General features: G+C 50.9%; 1 protein-coding gene across 1 annotated transcript; it reads right to left on the reverse strand.

The window, feature by feature from the left end:
* Window positions 1-1,675: 1,675 nt before the first annotated feature.
* Window positions 1,676-6,171, reverse strand: BEST4 (bestrophin 4). Its single transcript, XM_053575980.1, has 9 exons — window positions 5,978-6,171; window positions 5,805-5,899; window positions 4,725-4,958; window positions 4,307-4,461; window positions 3,618-3,695; window positions 3,116-3,313; window positions 2,922-3,002; window positions 2,684-2,838; window positions 1,676-2,533 (listed from the first exon to the last, which is right to left on the reverse strand). Exons 1-9 carry the CDS (start codon window positions 6,127-6,129, stop codon window positions 2,257-2,259), a joined length of 1,425 nt encoding a protein of 474 aa, XP_053431955.1. The 5' UTR covers window positions 6,130-6,171; the 3' UTR covers window positions 1,676-2,256.
* Between the last annotated feature and the right edge of the window lie 7,547 nt (window positions 6,172-13,718).

Genomic DNA, 13,718 nt, shown 5'->3' on the forward strand with positions numbered 1-13,718 from the left:
TGAGCTCAAGCGATTGTTTTGCCTCAGCCTCCTGAGCAGCTAGGACTACAGGTGCCTGTTACAATGCCCACCTATTTTTTTTTTTTTTTTTGCAGTTTTTGGCTGGGGCTGGGTTTGAACCCACCAGCTGTGGCATATGGGGCTGGCGCCCCACTCCTTTGAGCCACAGGCATCACCCATTGCCCACATATTTTTATAGACAAAGTTTCCCTATGGCTCAGGCTGGCCTTGAACCTGTGAGCTCAGGCAATCTACCTGCCTCAGCCTCCCAGAGTGCTAAGATTACAGGTGTGAGCCGCCACACCCGCTAAGGCATCAGTTTTTATTTCTCCTCCCTCACTTCTAATCCATCAATAAAACCAGCAGGTCTTTTCTCTGAAGCAGTGGTTCTCTACCTTCCTAATGCTGTGACCCTCTAATACAGTTCCTCATGTTGTGGTGACCCCCAACCATAAAACTATTTTCATTGCTACTTCATAACTGTAATTTTGCTACTGTTATGAATCATAATGTAAATATCTGATATGCAGGATGTATTTTCACTGGTCACGACCCACAGTTGAGAACCGCTGCAAAGAGTCTTGGGTCCATCAACTCCCAATCCCCACTGCCTCTGCAGATGATAATTCTTGCCCTGGACCAGGTTATCTCCCACTATAAAACCTGCAAAAAAATCAAATTTGAATGAATGGCTATCATCCTGGGCTGCAGCTGTCTCCACATTTCCTCTTTTGTTCTGGCATTTGTTATTCTTTGGCTTTAAATCCAGTTTTGGCATTAACCAATTTCTCCTTTTTTTTTAGAGACAGTCTCACTTTATCATCCTTAGTAGAGTGCAATGACATCACAGCTCACAGCAACCTCCAACTCTTAATGGCTTAAGCGATTCTCTTGCTTCAGCCTCTGGAGTAGCTGGGACTACAGGCACCTGCCCCAACGCCTGGCTATTTTTTTTTTGTTGCAGTTTGGCTGGGGCCAGGTTTGAACCCGCCACCCTCGGTATATGGGGCTGGTGCCCTTCTCACTGAGCCACAGGCCCCCTCCCCCCGGCCCTATTTCTTTAAGTAGAGGCTAAAACTTACAAGGCAGAAGGCAAGAATCTTAAAGACCATTTTACAACTCCAATCTAGTGCTCTGTGGGGCTGTTCCACAGGCCTTTCTCAACTGAGTGCTCCAGTGCTGCAAATCCACCATAGAGATGGATTGTGCTTCCACCCATAAACTCTCCTTTTTTCTGCTGTTCTGTTGATGGGAATAGAGAAGACACCGGTAAGCCCAGACATTGACGATTTAGGGTGGGTAGTGTATGACTCCCACCGCATGCGAGTTTAATTAGGGCAGATTCCCAAAACTTCATTTTATTCTACTGTGTGCCTACCAATTCAATTTCTTTTTTTTTTCTTTTTTTTTTTTTTTTGTAGAGACAGAGTCTCACTGTACCACCCTCGGGTAGAGTGCCGTGGTGTCACAGCTCACAGCAACCTCTAACTCTTGGGCCTACGCGATTCTCTTGCCTCAGCCTCCCGAGCAGCTGGGACCACAGGCGCCCGCCACAACGCCGGGCTATTTTTTTTGTTGTTGCAGTTTGGCCGGGGCTGAGCTTGAACCCGCCACCCTCGGCATATGGGGCCGGCGCCCCACTCACTGAGCCACAGGCGCCGCCCCCCAATTCAATTTCTAAACCATTATAATTACACAAGTAATAAATGAATACGTACATTCTCCTTGTAAACAAACACTTGAACATTACAGCAAAAGCAAAAGTCCTCCAGTACACATACTGGCCCATTTTTCTGAGTATGGTTATCAGGGTTATCCTTCCAAACATTTTTAATGCATGACTCTCAAATTTACTGCAGCAGAAGGGCTGCGTGAGGAATCCAGCACTCTTTTGACAAGACCTTCAGGGATGCTGACGCTCCCTCAAGGCAGAACCACTGGCCTAGCTACCAGCTACCGAGAAGTTAACCATGCTCCTGGACTCTTGTCCTTTGTGCCTGGTCTCATTTATCCTCCTAGCCTCACCTTCCACAAGCGACCCATCCTACCTTCTCTCCTGCCATAGTGGACACACTCCCTGCCCTGGCTCAGGCCCTTCCCGCCATCTTTTCTTTCAAGGTCCGTGCCTAACACTGGAGCTCAAGGCACTCGGGAAAAGCTGTGCTAACAGCGCCGGCGGGCAGGACGGGGCGCCGTGGGGAGGTGGTAGAGACCGGAGAGAAGCGGGCGGGGAACCCCGGGGGCAGGAGGGCAGCCTCAGGGCTCCAAGGCCTCGTCCCCAGACTCCGCTGCCGCCTCCTCCTCGATGCGAGTGGCAACCTCAGGGTCGCCGCCCTCCTCCATCCGGAAACGCAGTAGATGTGGGGTCCGGGGGGCGCCCCGCGCGCGGCTGAAGTTCCGGAGGCTCATGGCGGGGGAGGGCGCCCCTGCACCCAGCAAACGGCCGAGCAGCGGGGTCTGCGCGGCGGCTGCGGGCCGAGGCAAAACCGGGGACGCTTCCACCTGCAGGCTCTGCTCAGGGTCGTCGCTCATGCTACCGGCGAGAGGGTGGGTTAAGTGAGACGCGGCTTAGGCCAGAGCAGGATACAAGAACCCACCTGAACCATAACATAAGCAAACCGCCCAGTGGGCAGGGACCCGCGTGCTGACTCATGCCTGGCCTGGGCCAGCGTGGGCCACTCACCGCAGGTTGAAGGTGGAGCCCAAGAAGGAAGGCCGCAGCGATTCAGCCGCTGTGGCCACGGTGTAGGGTGGCTGTGGCTGGTCCTCATCCCAGTACAGGTCCTTTTCGGCGGGGGGCAGGTTCTGGTACATGTCGTCCACAGAAAGCAGGGACACCTGGTAGCAGAGGGGTTGACAGCAGGTCACAGGACCCTCCTTTACACACCCGAGCTGAGAGCTGCCACTAGACCCTCCCTCACCTGCAAGTTGCGGTCTATGAGCTGATTGGTCTCAAAGTCATCATCATCCTCACCAAAGGGATTGATGATTTGTTCAGCCACCTGTAGGTTGCAGACAGTATTTTCTAGGTTCAGAGCCCCACTCTGTCCCCAAAGTTGAGGTAGACATTGTGCCCATGTCTCTACAAAGTCTGGCATGACTATAAAATGCTCACCTTGAGCCAGCCAGCATAGAAAAAGAACTGCAGCAGAGTGGTGAGTGGCACATACATGTCCAGGTCTCCCAAGGCCAGGGCTGGCTCTTGGCCTGGCTCCAGAGGCTCCTGAGGTTGGGTAGACCCTGCCTCTGGCTCTACAAACTGACGGCCAACCAGAGAAAGGGCAAAGAAGGAGTAGACAGCTATGGTCACCACCTAGAGAAAGAAGAGCCAGGCTCTCAGTATATACAATGCTGTGGGACAAGGAGAAATGCTGCCTCTGAGGATCTGTGGGGGAGTCTGACAAGTAATTAAATATGTATCCGGGTGTGGTGGCAGCACCTGTTGGGATAGGGACATCTTGGTAGGAGTGAGGGGAAGCTCCAAGGATAAGTCTGTGGCTCTTCAGTGCCTCAGGGGACTGAACTGGGCAGGCAAGTACCATCTCTAATTCTCAATATCTCACACACAGCACGAGACATACAGTAGGCACTGGGACTGGGAAGTGGGGGGCAGTTACTTGGGTGTAGACGAGGGGGATGCTGATCCAGTCATAGTGGAACAGCATGCTGCACTTGGCCCGGTATTTGTTCAGCTCCTAGTGAAACAACAGGAAGAAGTCACTAGAAGTACAGAAGGAAAAATGAGAGAGAACAAGAGAGCAGGACACAAACCAGGGGGTCAGGCCTGGAGACTCAGTCTCTTTCTGCTCTCACAAGTGTTATCAGGCTGCAATGACTGCAATGGGAAGCAATTTAGCACAGACCCTGGGGCTCCACTAGCTGTGTAATTTAACTAAATTTCTTTACCCCTCTGTGCCTCAGTTTTGTCATCTGTAAAAGGGGGATGATAATAATAGTATCTGTCTCAAGGGTTTGGTACGGGTTAAATTAATTTGTTGGGGATTTTTGTTGTTGTTCATTTGTTTGTTTGTTTGTTTTCATTTGGAGACAGGGTCTCACTATGTTGCCCAGACTGGTCTCCAACTCTGGGACTCAAGTGATCCTCCTGCCTCCTGCCTCGGCCCCCAGAGTAGCTGGAGTACAAATGTGGGCTACTGAGACTGGTTTAAATGAATTAATACAGGTACAGTGCTCCCAAAAGTGAGGAGTACGTAGTTGGAGCCATTTAAGTTCTGAGTACTAAAATCATTAGCTAGCAAAGCTACAGGGAGGAAGGCAGGTGGATTCTGATCCTGGGCTGACTCACTTCCAAAAGTAGACAGAGAGCGATGTCATCACGGATACGCCCATCCCTCCGGGCCTGGGCAGCTAAGTTGGTGAACCAGACGCAGGGCACCCAGTATTTGTTAAAGTCAGATTTCAGGCTCTCAAACTTTTTCCTCTCTTCTTGGGACATGAAACCTGCGGTGGTAAAATGATGGGGGATGCAGATGCATCCTCTGCCGCCAGGGGGAGCTGCGTTCCACCAGATGGCAGCTCTTCCCCCACCCCCTCCCCCCCAATCCCCGGCGCCCAGGACTCGCTGTTCCGGTTTCGGGATACCACAGCGTCCCAGAATGTCCGACATGCGTTCCCCCTAAGGTCCTTGTCCCAGCGCTGCTGCAGCGTGTCACCTGCACCTGGCCGCGGGCGGTGTCCCCAGAGGCTCCCCACGGGCCGCGCACCTGCGTCCACCACATGCTCCATGGTGGGGAAGCGCTTGAGCACGCGCGTGCTGACCGAGCGCAGCACCAGCACCGACGCCAGGTTGGCATAGCGGATGAGGGTGCGGCGCAGCAGGCGGCCCCGTTGGTCCACGCCGTGCACGCTGGCCGAAATGACGCACATCAGCTGGTCAGGCAGCGGGATGCTTGTGTACTGAGACCACCAGCGGTTCACCACCAGAGTCACATAGAAACCTGGTTGGTCGCCATGGTTAGAAGGACGGGGAAGGAACATGGAGGGCCCGGGATTCAGAGGGTCCAGTGCCCTCCAGTCAAAGGGCCCATTTTAGGGTTTCTGAACCATGGCAGGAGAAAGGAAACATTCGGCTCTAGCGCCCTGCCTCTCCCTCTAGTTCCACCGCCCTGCTGTGCCAGGTTAGGCCCAGAGGAAAGAGTCGTACACACTTCCTTGGGCAGAGGGGAAGTGGGAGTTCAAAGCTAGGTAATGGTTAACTCTGAGGCCTGCTCCCTATGAGGGTGGGAAGGGTACTGTCCCCTCTCTGCAGCTCTCCTCCACTGCACAGAGTGAGGTTGTGAGGCCAGCAGGTGTCTCCTTGTTAAGGACTGAGGGTGGAGCAAGTGATAGGCATGGCCTAGCCCTCCTGAAATCCTGGACTCAACACCCAACTCCTTTGCCTGGTCTAGTTGGCCTTTAGGCTGTGCTGCTCTCTTGGGTAATTCTGACTCTCAGAGCTGTCAGTTCAACCCAAAGGTTAGGGAAAATGGCAAGGAATATACCATGGAGGGCTCGGCACCCATAGCACAGTGGTTACGGGGCTGGCCACATACACCAAGGCTGGCGGGTTCGAACCTGGCCCAGGCCAGCTAGACAACAATGACAACTGCAACAAAAAAATGGCCGGGCAGGCACCTGTAGTCCCAGATGCTTGGGAGGCTGAGGCAAGAGAATCACTTAAGCCCAAGAATTTGAGGTTGCTGTGAGCTGTGACACCATGACACTCTGCTGAAGGCGACATCGTGAGACTCTGTCTCAAAAAAAGAAGAAAAAAAGAATATACCAAGGAGAACAGGGAGGCTCACCCAGGACAAAGGACAAGGGGATGAGGTCCGCTGAGCGGTTGCAGTACCGGGCCACCTGAGCATACACATGCTTCTGTTCCTGGGTTAGCAGCAGCCTAGGGAAGGTCAGGTGGGGTTAGAGAGAGATGAACAGCCCAGTCCCCCTCAGGCCAGCCCTGAGACCATTCCCTCACCGGTAGGTGATGCTGAGCAAAGCGTACAGGGCCACGAAGAGGAGGAATTCCTTGTAGAGGAGTTTGTATATGCTCCCTCTCCAGCGAAGAAGCAGGCCAGAGAAGCCTCCGAAGCGGGCCTCCGCCACTTTAAGGGTGTATGAAACTGTCATGGTGCTGGGGGCCTGGGGCAGGAGGTCACAAGAGCTGCCCCAGAGCTGTCCCTCTCCTTATCTTGCTTTCCTATTATCATGCTTAGTTCCCCAGGCAAACTCCCTTCAACTCTGGCCACACACCCCAGCCTTCACCCTGTGTCAGTAGACAAGGAAGCTGCAGAGCAGCAAAGTTCACCCCCCTCTTCTGCAGAGTTTGGGAGTATGTTGGTGAAGCCAGGGGTGGAGTTGGGCAAGGTGGAGCTGAGATCTGTGCCCCATCATGGGTAAGACTTCCCTGAGCTTCTCTTTAGCCTGCAGGGCTAGGGTTAACCTGCTCCTGAACTGCTGAGGACAAGAGACCCAGCTGCAGCCCAGACCTAACACTGTTCCTTGGGGCCTGGCTATGGGAGCTGATTATCTAGTCTGAAGCTCAGGGCAATCTCACCCCCACCCAATACCTGCCTACCTGCTCTGCACAGCAGCCTGTACAAGGAAGAAGTGGGCTGGGCTTCACCCTCACAAATTTAAATACTTTCTGGGTCCATAAAGTTAGGCTGCACTAAAGCCATCATGGATGGAATGAGGCTGTCACCCAACTTCTCCTGGTGTTGGGAACTGGGTGTGTCTCCCCTACCCCTGCAGGGCTGGGCTGGCCTTTGAGTGGCAGAAGTGCCACCTGCAATGACCCCATACTTCACATAGACAACACCACCATGTCCTTCAAGCCAGGATGATAGGGATTGTTGTCCCATGCTTTAAGTGAGAAGACAGATGTGTGAGAAACTGTTATAATAATACCAGCTGCTGATCACGGAGCAATGACTAAGTGACGGGCATTGTGCCAGGGGCACTACTATATCATCCTCTCATGGAATCCTCACCACAACCCCATGAGACAAGAATCATCCCCATTTCATAGTGGAGGCACCAAAAGGTAAATGACTTACAGAGGATCACTTGAGCTCAAGAGTTTGAGGTTTGCTGTGAGCTATTACCCCACACAGCACAGCACTCTCTCCAGGGCAACAGTGTAAGACTCTGTCTCTAAACAAACAAACCAAGATGCAGCTCATTCTATCCTCTGGGAATCTTGCCACAATCTTCCGCAGGTCACTCCACAAAGCCTTCTAGGTTTTCTCTTTTGTAGCACTTAATCACACTGGTCTATGATCTGTTAACAGGGAGGGCTCCAAGGGGTACTTGAGGACAGGATTGGATCTGATTGATTCAACTAGGTAAAGCTAAGGAGGACTGGAAATCAGGCAGCCTCCTTTTCCTTCCTTTCCTTTCCGTCCTTACCTTCCTATACCCCTGTGTCCACCCTTTCTCTCTCTTTTTCTCTTTCTCTCTTTTTTTTTTTTTTTTGTGGTTTTTGTCCGGGGCTGGGTTTGAACCCGCCACCTCCGGCATATGGGACCGGCTCCCTACTCTTTGAGCCACAGGCGCCGCCCTTTGGTGGGATTTTCTAATGAACTAAGGTCTGAAAATCTCCTCATGGCCTGACTATAGTTGTGTTCTTCCAATCCCAAGTGAGATGTCAGTGTGTGTGTGTGTGTGTGCATTCACTTTCATGCATGAGTCCAGAGGCCTAAAGACTCAGGACTTGACGTGGGGTAGGAGAGATACCTGCTCCTGAGCCTTGGCCTTATGGCCATGCAGCCCCTTCCCAAGCTCTGATCTGTGGCTTTCCTAGGGCATCTGGAATGCTTACCACTTGTTCTTGGACTTGGGCGGCCAGGTATTGGGAGTAGAGGAGCTCAAGCTGTGTCAGCTGTTCCTAGAGCACCCCAGCTGGCTTCATTTCAGTCCTCTACCCCTACTCCTACCCCACCCCCACCAGGGGCCTCATACTTCTGTTTACCAGCACTCTGGTCTGAATTTCCCACAGAGCAAAGGATAAAGGTGCATGACCTCAAGCCTCTGCTGGAGAAAGAGGGTGGTCCCCAGGCCCATACGGTCCCTCCCTTCTGAATTACCTTATCTTCCTTTTCAGCTGCTGACAGGTCCCCTTAGTTTATGATCTAGAAGAAGGAACCACTCAGCCCTAAATCACTTGACCCACCCTTCCTTATCCTGCTCCAGGCTCCAGCCTGCCTCTTTCTCTCTACTGGCCCTGCCCTGGTACCTACCTGCTGAGAGCTGGATGTATGGCTTGACAAATAACAGCAGCTTCACCATGTCACCAAGGTCACCTTGGGAAGTCATTTAACCCCTTAATTTCTGTATGGGAAAACAGGGATGATAATTCCTACCTCATAGAGTGGTTCTGAATAGTAGATGAGTTAATAGTATAAAATGCTCAGAATAACACTTGGTAAGCCTGAACTGCTACTGCAGCTATCAGCACATCTCTTGTCTCTGGTATTATCTATAGTCACTCCACCTCTATACCCAACCCAACATCTGCCATCTCCTTACTGCTGAATCTAACAGATCCTCCTGAGACCTTACTTGGCATCTCTCCTTCCTGAAAAACTCTCCTCTCTCAGCCTCTGTGACCTGATGCTGTTAAGAGATTCTGATTCTGGCTCGGCGCCTGTGGCTCAAGCAGCGAAGGCACAAGCCACGTACACCTGAGCTGGTGGGTTCGAATCCACCCGGGCCTGCCAAACAATAATGATGGCTGCAACCAAAAAATAGCTGGGCATTGTGGCGGGCACCTGTAGTCCCAGCTACTTGGGAGGTGGAGGCAGGAGAATCGCTTAAGCCCAGGAGGGCGAAAGCTTAAGGCTCTGTCTCAAAAAAAAAAAAGAGAGATTCTGATTCTAGGGCGGCGATGTCTGTGACTCAAGGAGTAGGTCGCTGGCTCCATATACCACAGGTGGTGGGTTCAAACCCGGCCCCCGCCAACAACTGCAAAAAAAAAAAAAAAAGATTCCGATTTTGAGCTGCCAAGGGGGCAAAATCTGACAGCATCTTCTGGGGGATGAAGACCCAGAGAGCTTTGAAAAACCTTAGTTTGAAGGCGGGCATAGTGGCTCACACATGTAATTCTAGCACTCTGGGAGGCCAAGGCTGGTGGATTGCTTGAGCTCACAAGTTGGAGACTGGCCTGAGCAAGAGTGAGACCCCATGTCTACTGAAGATAGAAAAACTAACCAGGCGGCGCCTGTGGCTCAGTGAGTAGGGTGCCGGCCCCATATGCCGAGGGTGGCGGGTTCAAACCCAGCCCCAGCCAAACTGCAACTAAAAAAAAAAAAAATAGCCGGGTGTTGTGGCGGGTGCCTGTAGTCCCAGCTGCTCGGGAGGCTGAGGCAAGAGAATCGCATAAGCCCAAGAGTTGGAGGTTGCTGTGAGCCGTGTGACGCCACGGCACCCTACCTGAGGGCGGTACAATGAGACTCTGTCTCTACAAAAAAACAAAAAAAAAAAGAAAAAACTAACCAAGCATCATGGTGGGTGTCTGTAGTCCCAGCTACTTGGGAGGCTGAGGCAGTAGGATAACCTGAGCCCAAGAAATTGAGGTTGCTGTGAGATATGATGATGCCATGACACTGTACCCAGGGTGACAAAGTGAGATTGTCACACACACACACACACACACACACAAAGGCTCAGCACCCGTAGCATAGTGATTACAGCTCCAGCCACATGCACCGTGGCTGACAGTTCAAGCCCGACTCGGGCCAGCTAAACAACAATGACAACTGCAACAACAACAAAAAAATAGCCGGGCGTTGTGGCGGGCGCCTGTAGTCCCAGCTACTCGGGAGGCTGAGGCAAGAGAATCGCCTAAGCCCAGGAGTTGGAGGTTGCTGTGAGCTGTGATGCCATGGCACTCTACCAAGGGTGATAAAGTGAGACTCTGTCTCTAAAAGAAAAAAAGAAAAACCTGTTTCTCCTAGGAAGCCAGGGCCCTAGTAGCCAGGGAAGTTTGGGAACTTGGCAAATTGAGGAAGGGGCAAGTAGACCTTCACTCCTTCACACACCTTGCAAAGCCTTTTGGGGTCTGGACCCTGAACTATTCCAGCTACCCTTCTTATTTTCCCTCCCTCCAGTTACTCAGAATTTTCAGTTCTTTCAAGGACCAAGAACTGTGACTTCAGGCTTCCAGGTGCACAATGTTCATCCTCTGGAACACTTTCTCCTCCTTGTCCATCCCGTTTCTGGCTAACTCCTCCTTAGGCCTCAGGTCTCAGCTTAGAAATCTCAGCCTAACTGGGTCAGATCCCATTTCTGGGCTCCCATAGGCTGCCCTCCATCCTCTGACCCCCCTTCCCTATTGTAGCACCAATTACAGTCCAGTTGTCATACTTATGGGTCACCCTAGGGTGTAGCCCAGGGTGTAACACCTAGTGGTTGCTCAGGAAAATGTTTGTTGAAAGAATGAATGACAGATTCCATGGCTGACCTGCCAGTTCCTGTGCCCTGCTCTAGTGATCCAGCAGTTTCCTTCTAGCCATGGCTGCTGGGGCAGGGGAAGTCTTGATAAGCTGCCATGGTGGATCTTTGCTGAGTCTGGCTTGAGAGCTTTTGGAGCTCTGAAGGAGTCTCAAGGTTGGGGAAGAAGTAATTTATCCTTGTCAAGGTAGAGGTGGCAAGTTTGGATGTCATATGGATCACACCTTATTACTTTGTATGAGGGAGAACAACAGATCTTGTGACTATAGTGTATGAGCACTTCAGTGTGTGGTTGGGGCTAAACTTGTATAAGTCTTCTTAGTAAGCTGGGCTAGTAAAGAAATGATTTTCTAGGCTTGGGGGAGACAGCATTCTGAGCTGGCCAGACAGGCCCTCTAAATCTGAGGTAGCTGATCTTCTGCCTAACCCCTCAGCCTAAAGAGAGAATATTACCTCTTGCTAAACTTTATAATAGCATTAGGAGGCTGTTACAGGCTGAATTATGCCCTTCTCAAAATTCATACTTTTAGGCCAGGCGAGGTGGCTCATGCCCGTAATCCTAGCACTCTGGAAGGCTGAGGCGAGTGGATTGCTTGAGCTCAGAAGTTCGAGACCAGCCAGAACAAGAGTGAGGCCCTGTCTCTATTAAAAAAAGAAAAACTTGGGCGGCGCCTGTGGCTCAGTCGGTAAGGCGCCGGCCCCATATACCGAGGGTTGCGGGTTCAAACCTGGCCCCGGCCAAACTGCAACCAAAAAATAGCTGGGCGTTGTGGCGGGCGCCTGTAGTCCCAGCTACTCGGGAGGCTGAGGCAAGAGAATCGCTTAAGCCCAGGAGTTGGAGGTTGCTGTGAGCTGTGTGAGGCCACGGCACTCTACCGAGGGCCAAAAAGTGAGACTCTGTCTCTACAAAAAAAAAAAAAAAGAAAAAGAAAAACTAGGGCGGCGCCTGTGGCTCAAAGGGATAGGGCGCCAGTCCCATATGCTGGAGGTGGTGGGTTCAAACCCAGCCTTGGCCAAAAACCACATACAAAAAAAAAAAAAAAAATAGAAAAACTAGCTAGGCATTGTGGCGGGTGCCTGTAGTCCCAGCTACGTGGGAGGCTGAGGCAGGAGGATCACTGGAACCCAGGAGTTTGAGGTCACTGTGAGCTAGGCTGATGCCATGGCACTTGTCAAAAAAAAATTAATGCTTTTAATTTTGGGAGGAGACAGGGTCTCACTCTTTCACCCCTGGCTAGAGTGCTGTGGTATCACCATAGCTCACAGCAGCCTCAAACTCTTGGGCTCAAGAGAGCCTCTTGCCTCAAGCTCCTGAATAGCTGAAACTACAGGTTTGCACCACCACACCTGCCTAGTTTTTCTATTTTTAGTAGAGATAGGGTCTCCCTCTTGGTCAGGCTGGTCTGGTACTCCTGAGCAATCCACTCACCTTGGCCTTCCAGAGTGCTAGGATTACAGGCATGGGTCACCACGCTCAATCTAAAATTCATACTTTTAAGTCTTTTTTTTTTTTTTTTTGTCTTTTCTTTAAGGGATCATTATGTCTTTCTCTCTCTCTCTCTCTTTCTTTTTTGACAGAGCCTCAAGCTGTCACCCTGGGTAGAGTGCTGTGGCATCACAGCTCACAGCAACCTCCAACTCCTGGGCTCAAGTGATTCTCCTGCCTCTGCCTCCCACGTAGCTGAGACTACAGGCGCCCCCCACGATGCCCGGCTATTTTTTCGGTTGCAGCCCGCATTGTTGTTCGGCAGGCCTGGGCTGGATTCGAACCTGCCAGCTCAGATGCATGTAGCTGGCGCCTTGGCCGCTTGAGCCACAGGCACCGGAGCCCATGCTTTGCTTTTTTTTTTTTTTGCAATTTTTGGCCGGGGCTGGTTTTGCACCCACCACCTCTGGCATATGGGGCCAGCACCCTACTCCTTTGAACCACAGGCACCGCCCTGAGCCCATACTTTTAAGTCTTAATGCCAAATATCTCAGAATGTGAGTACATTCAGATCAGGAAGAGGTAATTAAGTAAAAATAAGGCCCTTATAGTGGGCCCAAATCCAATCTGACTGGTGTCCTTATGAGAAGAGATTAGGACACACAGACACACAGACACACAGAGATGATGCCAGGGGTGCACACATAGAAAAAAAGACCATGTGAAAAAAAGAAAGAAGGGCAGCACCTGTGGCTCAAGGAGTAGGATGCTGGTCCAATGTAACCCGAGGTGGCGGGTTCAAACCCGGCCCCAGCCAAAAACTGCAAAAAAAAAAGAAAGAAAGAAAGAAAAAGACCATGTGAAGTCAGAGGGAGAAGATCACCATTTACAAGCCAATGAGAGAGGCCTCAGAAGAAATCAACCCTGCTGGCAACTGGTTCTTAAATTTCCAGCCTCCAAAACTGTGAGAAAATAAATTTCTGTTGTTTATGCCACACAGTCTGGTATTTTATTAGGCAGCTCTAGCAAACTAATACAGAGACATTTTGTCTTATTTTCCAAATATAAAGTTGCAATAGGGAACATGCCTTTTGAAGCTCTCCATGCTTCAGCCCTGCTTGGTCTGAGAATTTGTCATCTTTAGCCCCATCGCTACCATATTTCTCCCTGGAAAACTGCTAACCTACAAAGATAAAGATCAGCCCCCTCAGTCATCTAAGCTACTAGTATTCCCCACATCTCAGGCTGCTTTGGGTATCCCTTCAGTAGTCAGAATGGCAAGGATCCCTTAAAAAAAAAAGAATGGCAAGGAATTGGGTGGCTTCCCTTTGATGGCATACAGAGAGGACAAATGGAGATGAGATCAAAGGCTGGGGAGCAGCAAGGCACTGTGGCAATAATTGGAACAACAGAGACTGGGACCTACACCAGGGTATGAGGCCAAGATGGAGCCAACTAGACAGATATCTGAGGTATTTGAGAGATAAACTAATAGGCATTGGGTACTCAATAAATGTTGACTTTCCTGGCTACTCTTTCTAAAGTAATAGGCTCTTCATTTATTTTTCTGTTTGCTTCCTTCACAGCACTTTTCACAGCCTACAATTACCTTGTTTATGTACTTGTCTGTTTCCATCAAGCAGAATGTAAACTGAATGAGGACTGCAACTTTGAGCAGTCTTATTCCACACAGTGCCTGGCACTTAGATGCTTTTGATAAGTCTTCGGGGACTGAAAACTTTACTCATCAATTGGATGGCACAGAGGAAGGGTAGAAGTGAGAGACAAGGTCAGGACAGGCCTGTGATCCTGGAACAAACACTCCAGAGGAGTTAAGAAT

The sequence above is a fragment of the Nycticebus coucang genome, chromosome 22 (genome assembly GCF_027406575.1).
Source record: "Nycticebus coucang isolate mNycCou1 chromosome 22, mNycCou1.pri, whole genome shotgun sequence".
Taxonomy (NCBI): Eukaryota; Metazoa; Chordata; class Mammalia; order Primates; family Lorisidae; genus Nycticebus; species Nycticebus coucang.

Excerpts from the sequence above, each read along its gene's own strand:
- BEST4 (XM_053575980.1), bottom strand. The coding sequence starts at position 6,129 with ATGACAGTTTCATACACCCTTAAAGTGGCGGAGGCCCGCTTCGGAGGC. Across the intron at positions 5,900-5,977 it reads TTGCTCAGCATCACCTACCG|GCTGCTGCTAACCCAGGAAC; the intron begins GTGAGGGAATGG and ends GACCTTCCCTAG. Across the intron at positions 3,696-4,306 it reads CTCTCTGTCTACTTTTGGAA|GAGCTGAACAAATACCGGGC; the intron begins GTGAGTCAGCCC and ends TTGTTTCACTAG.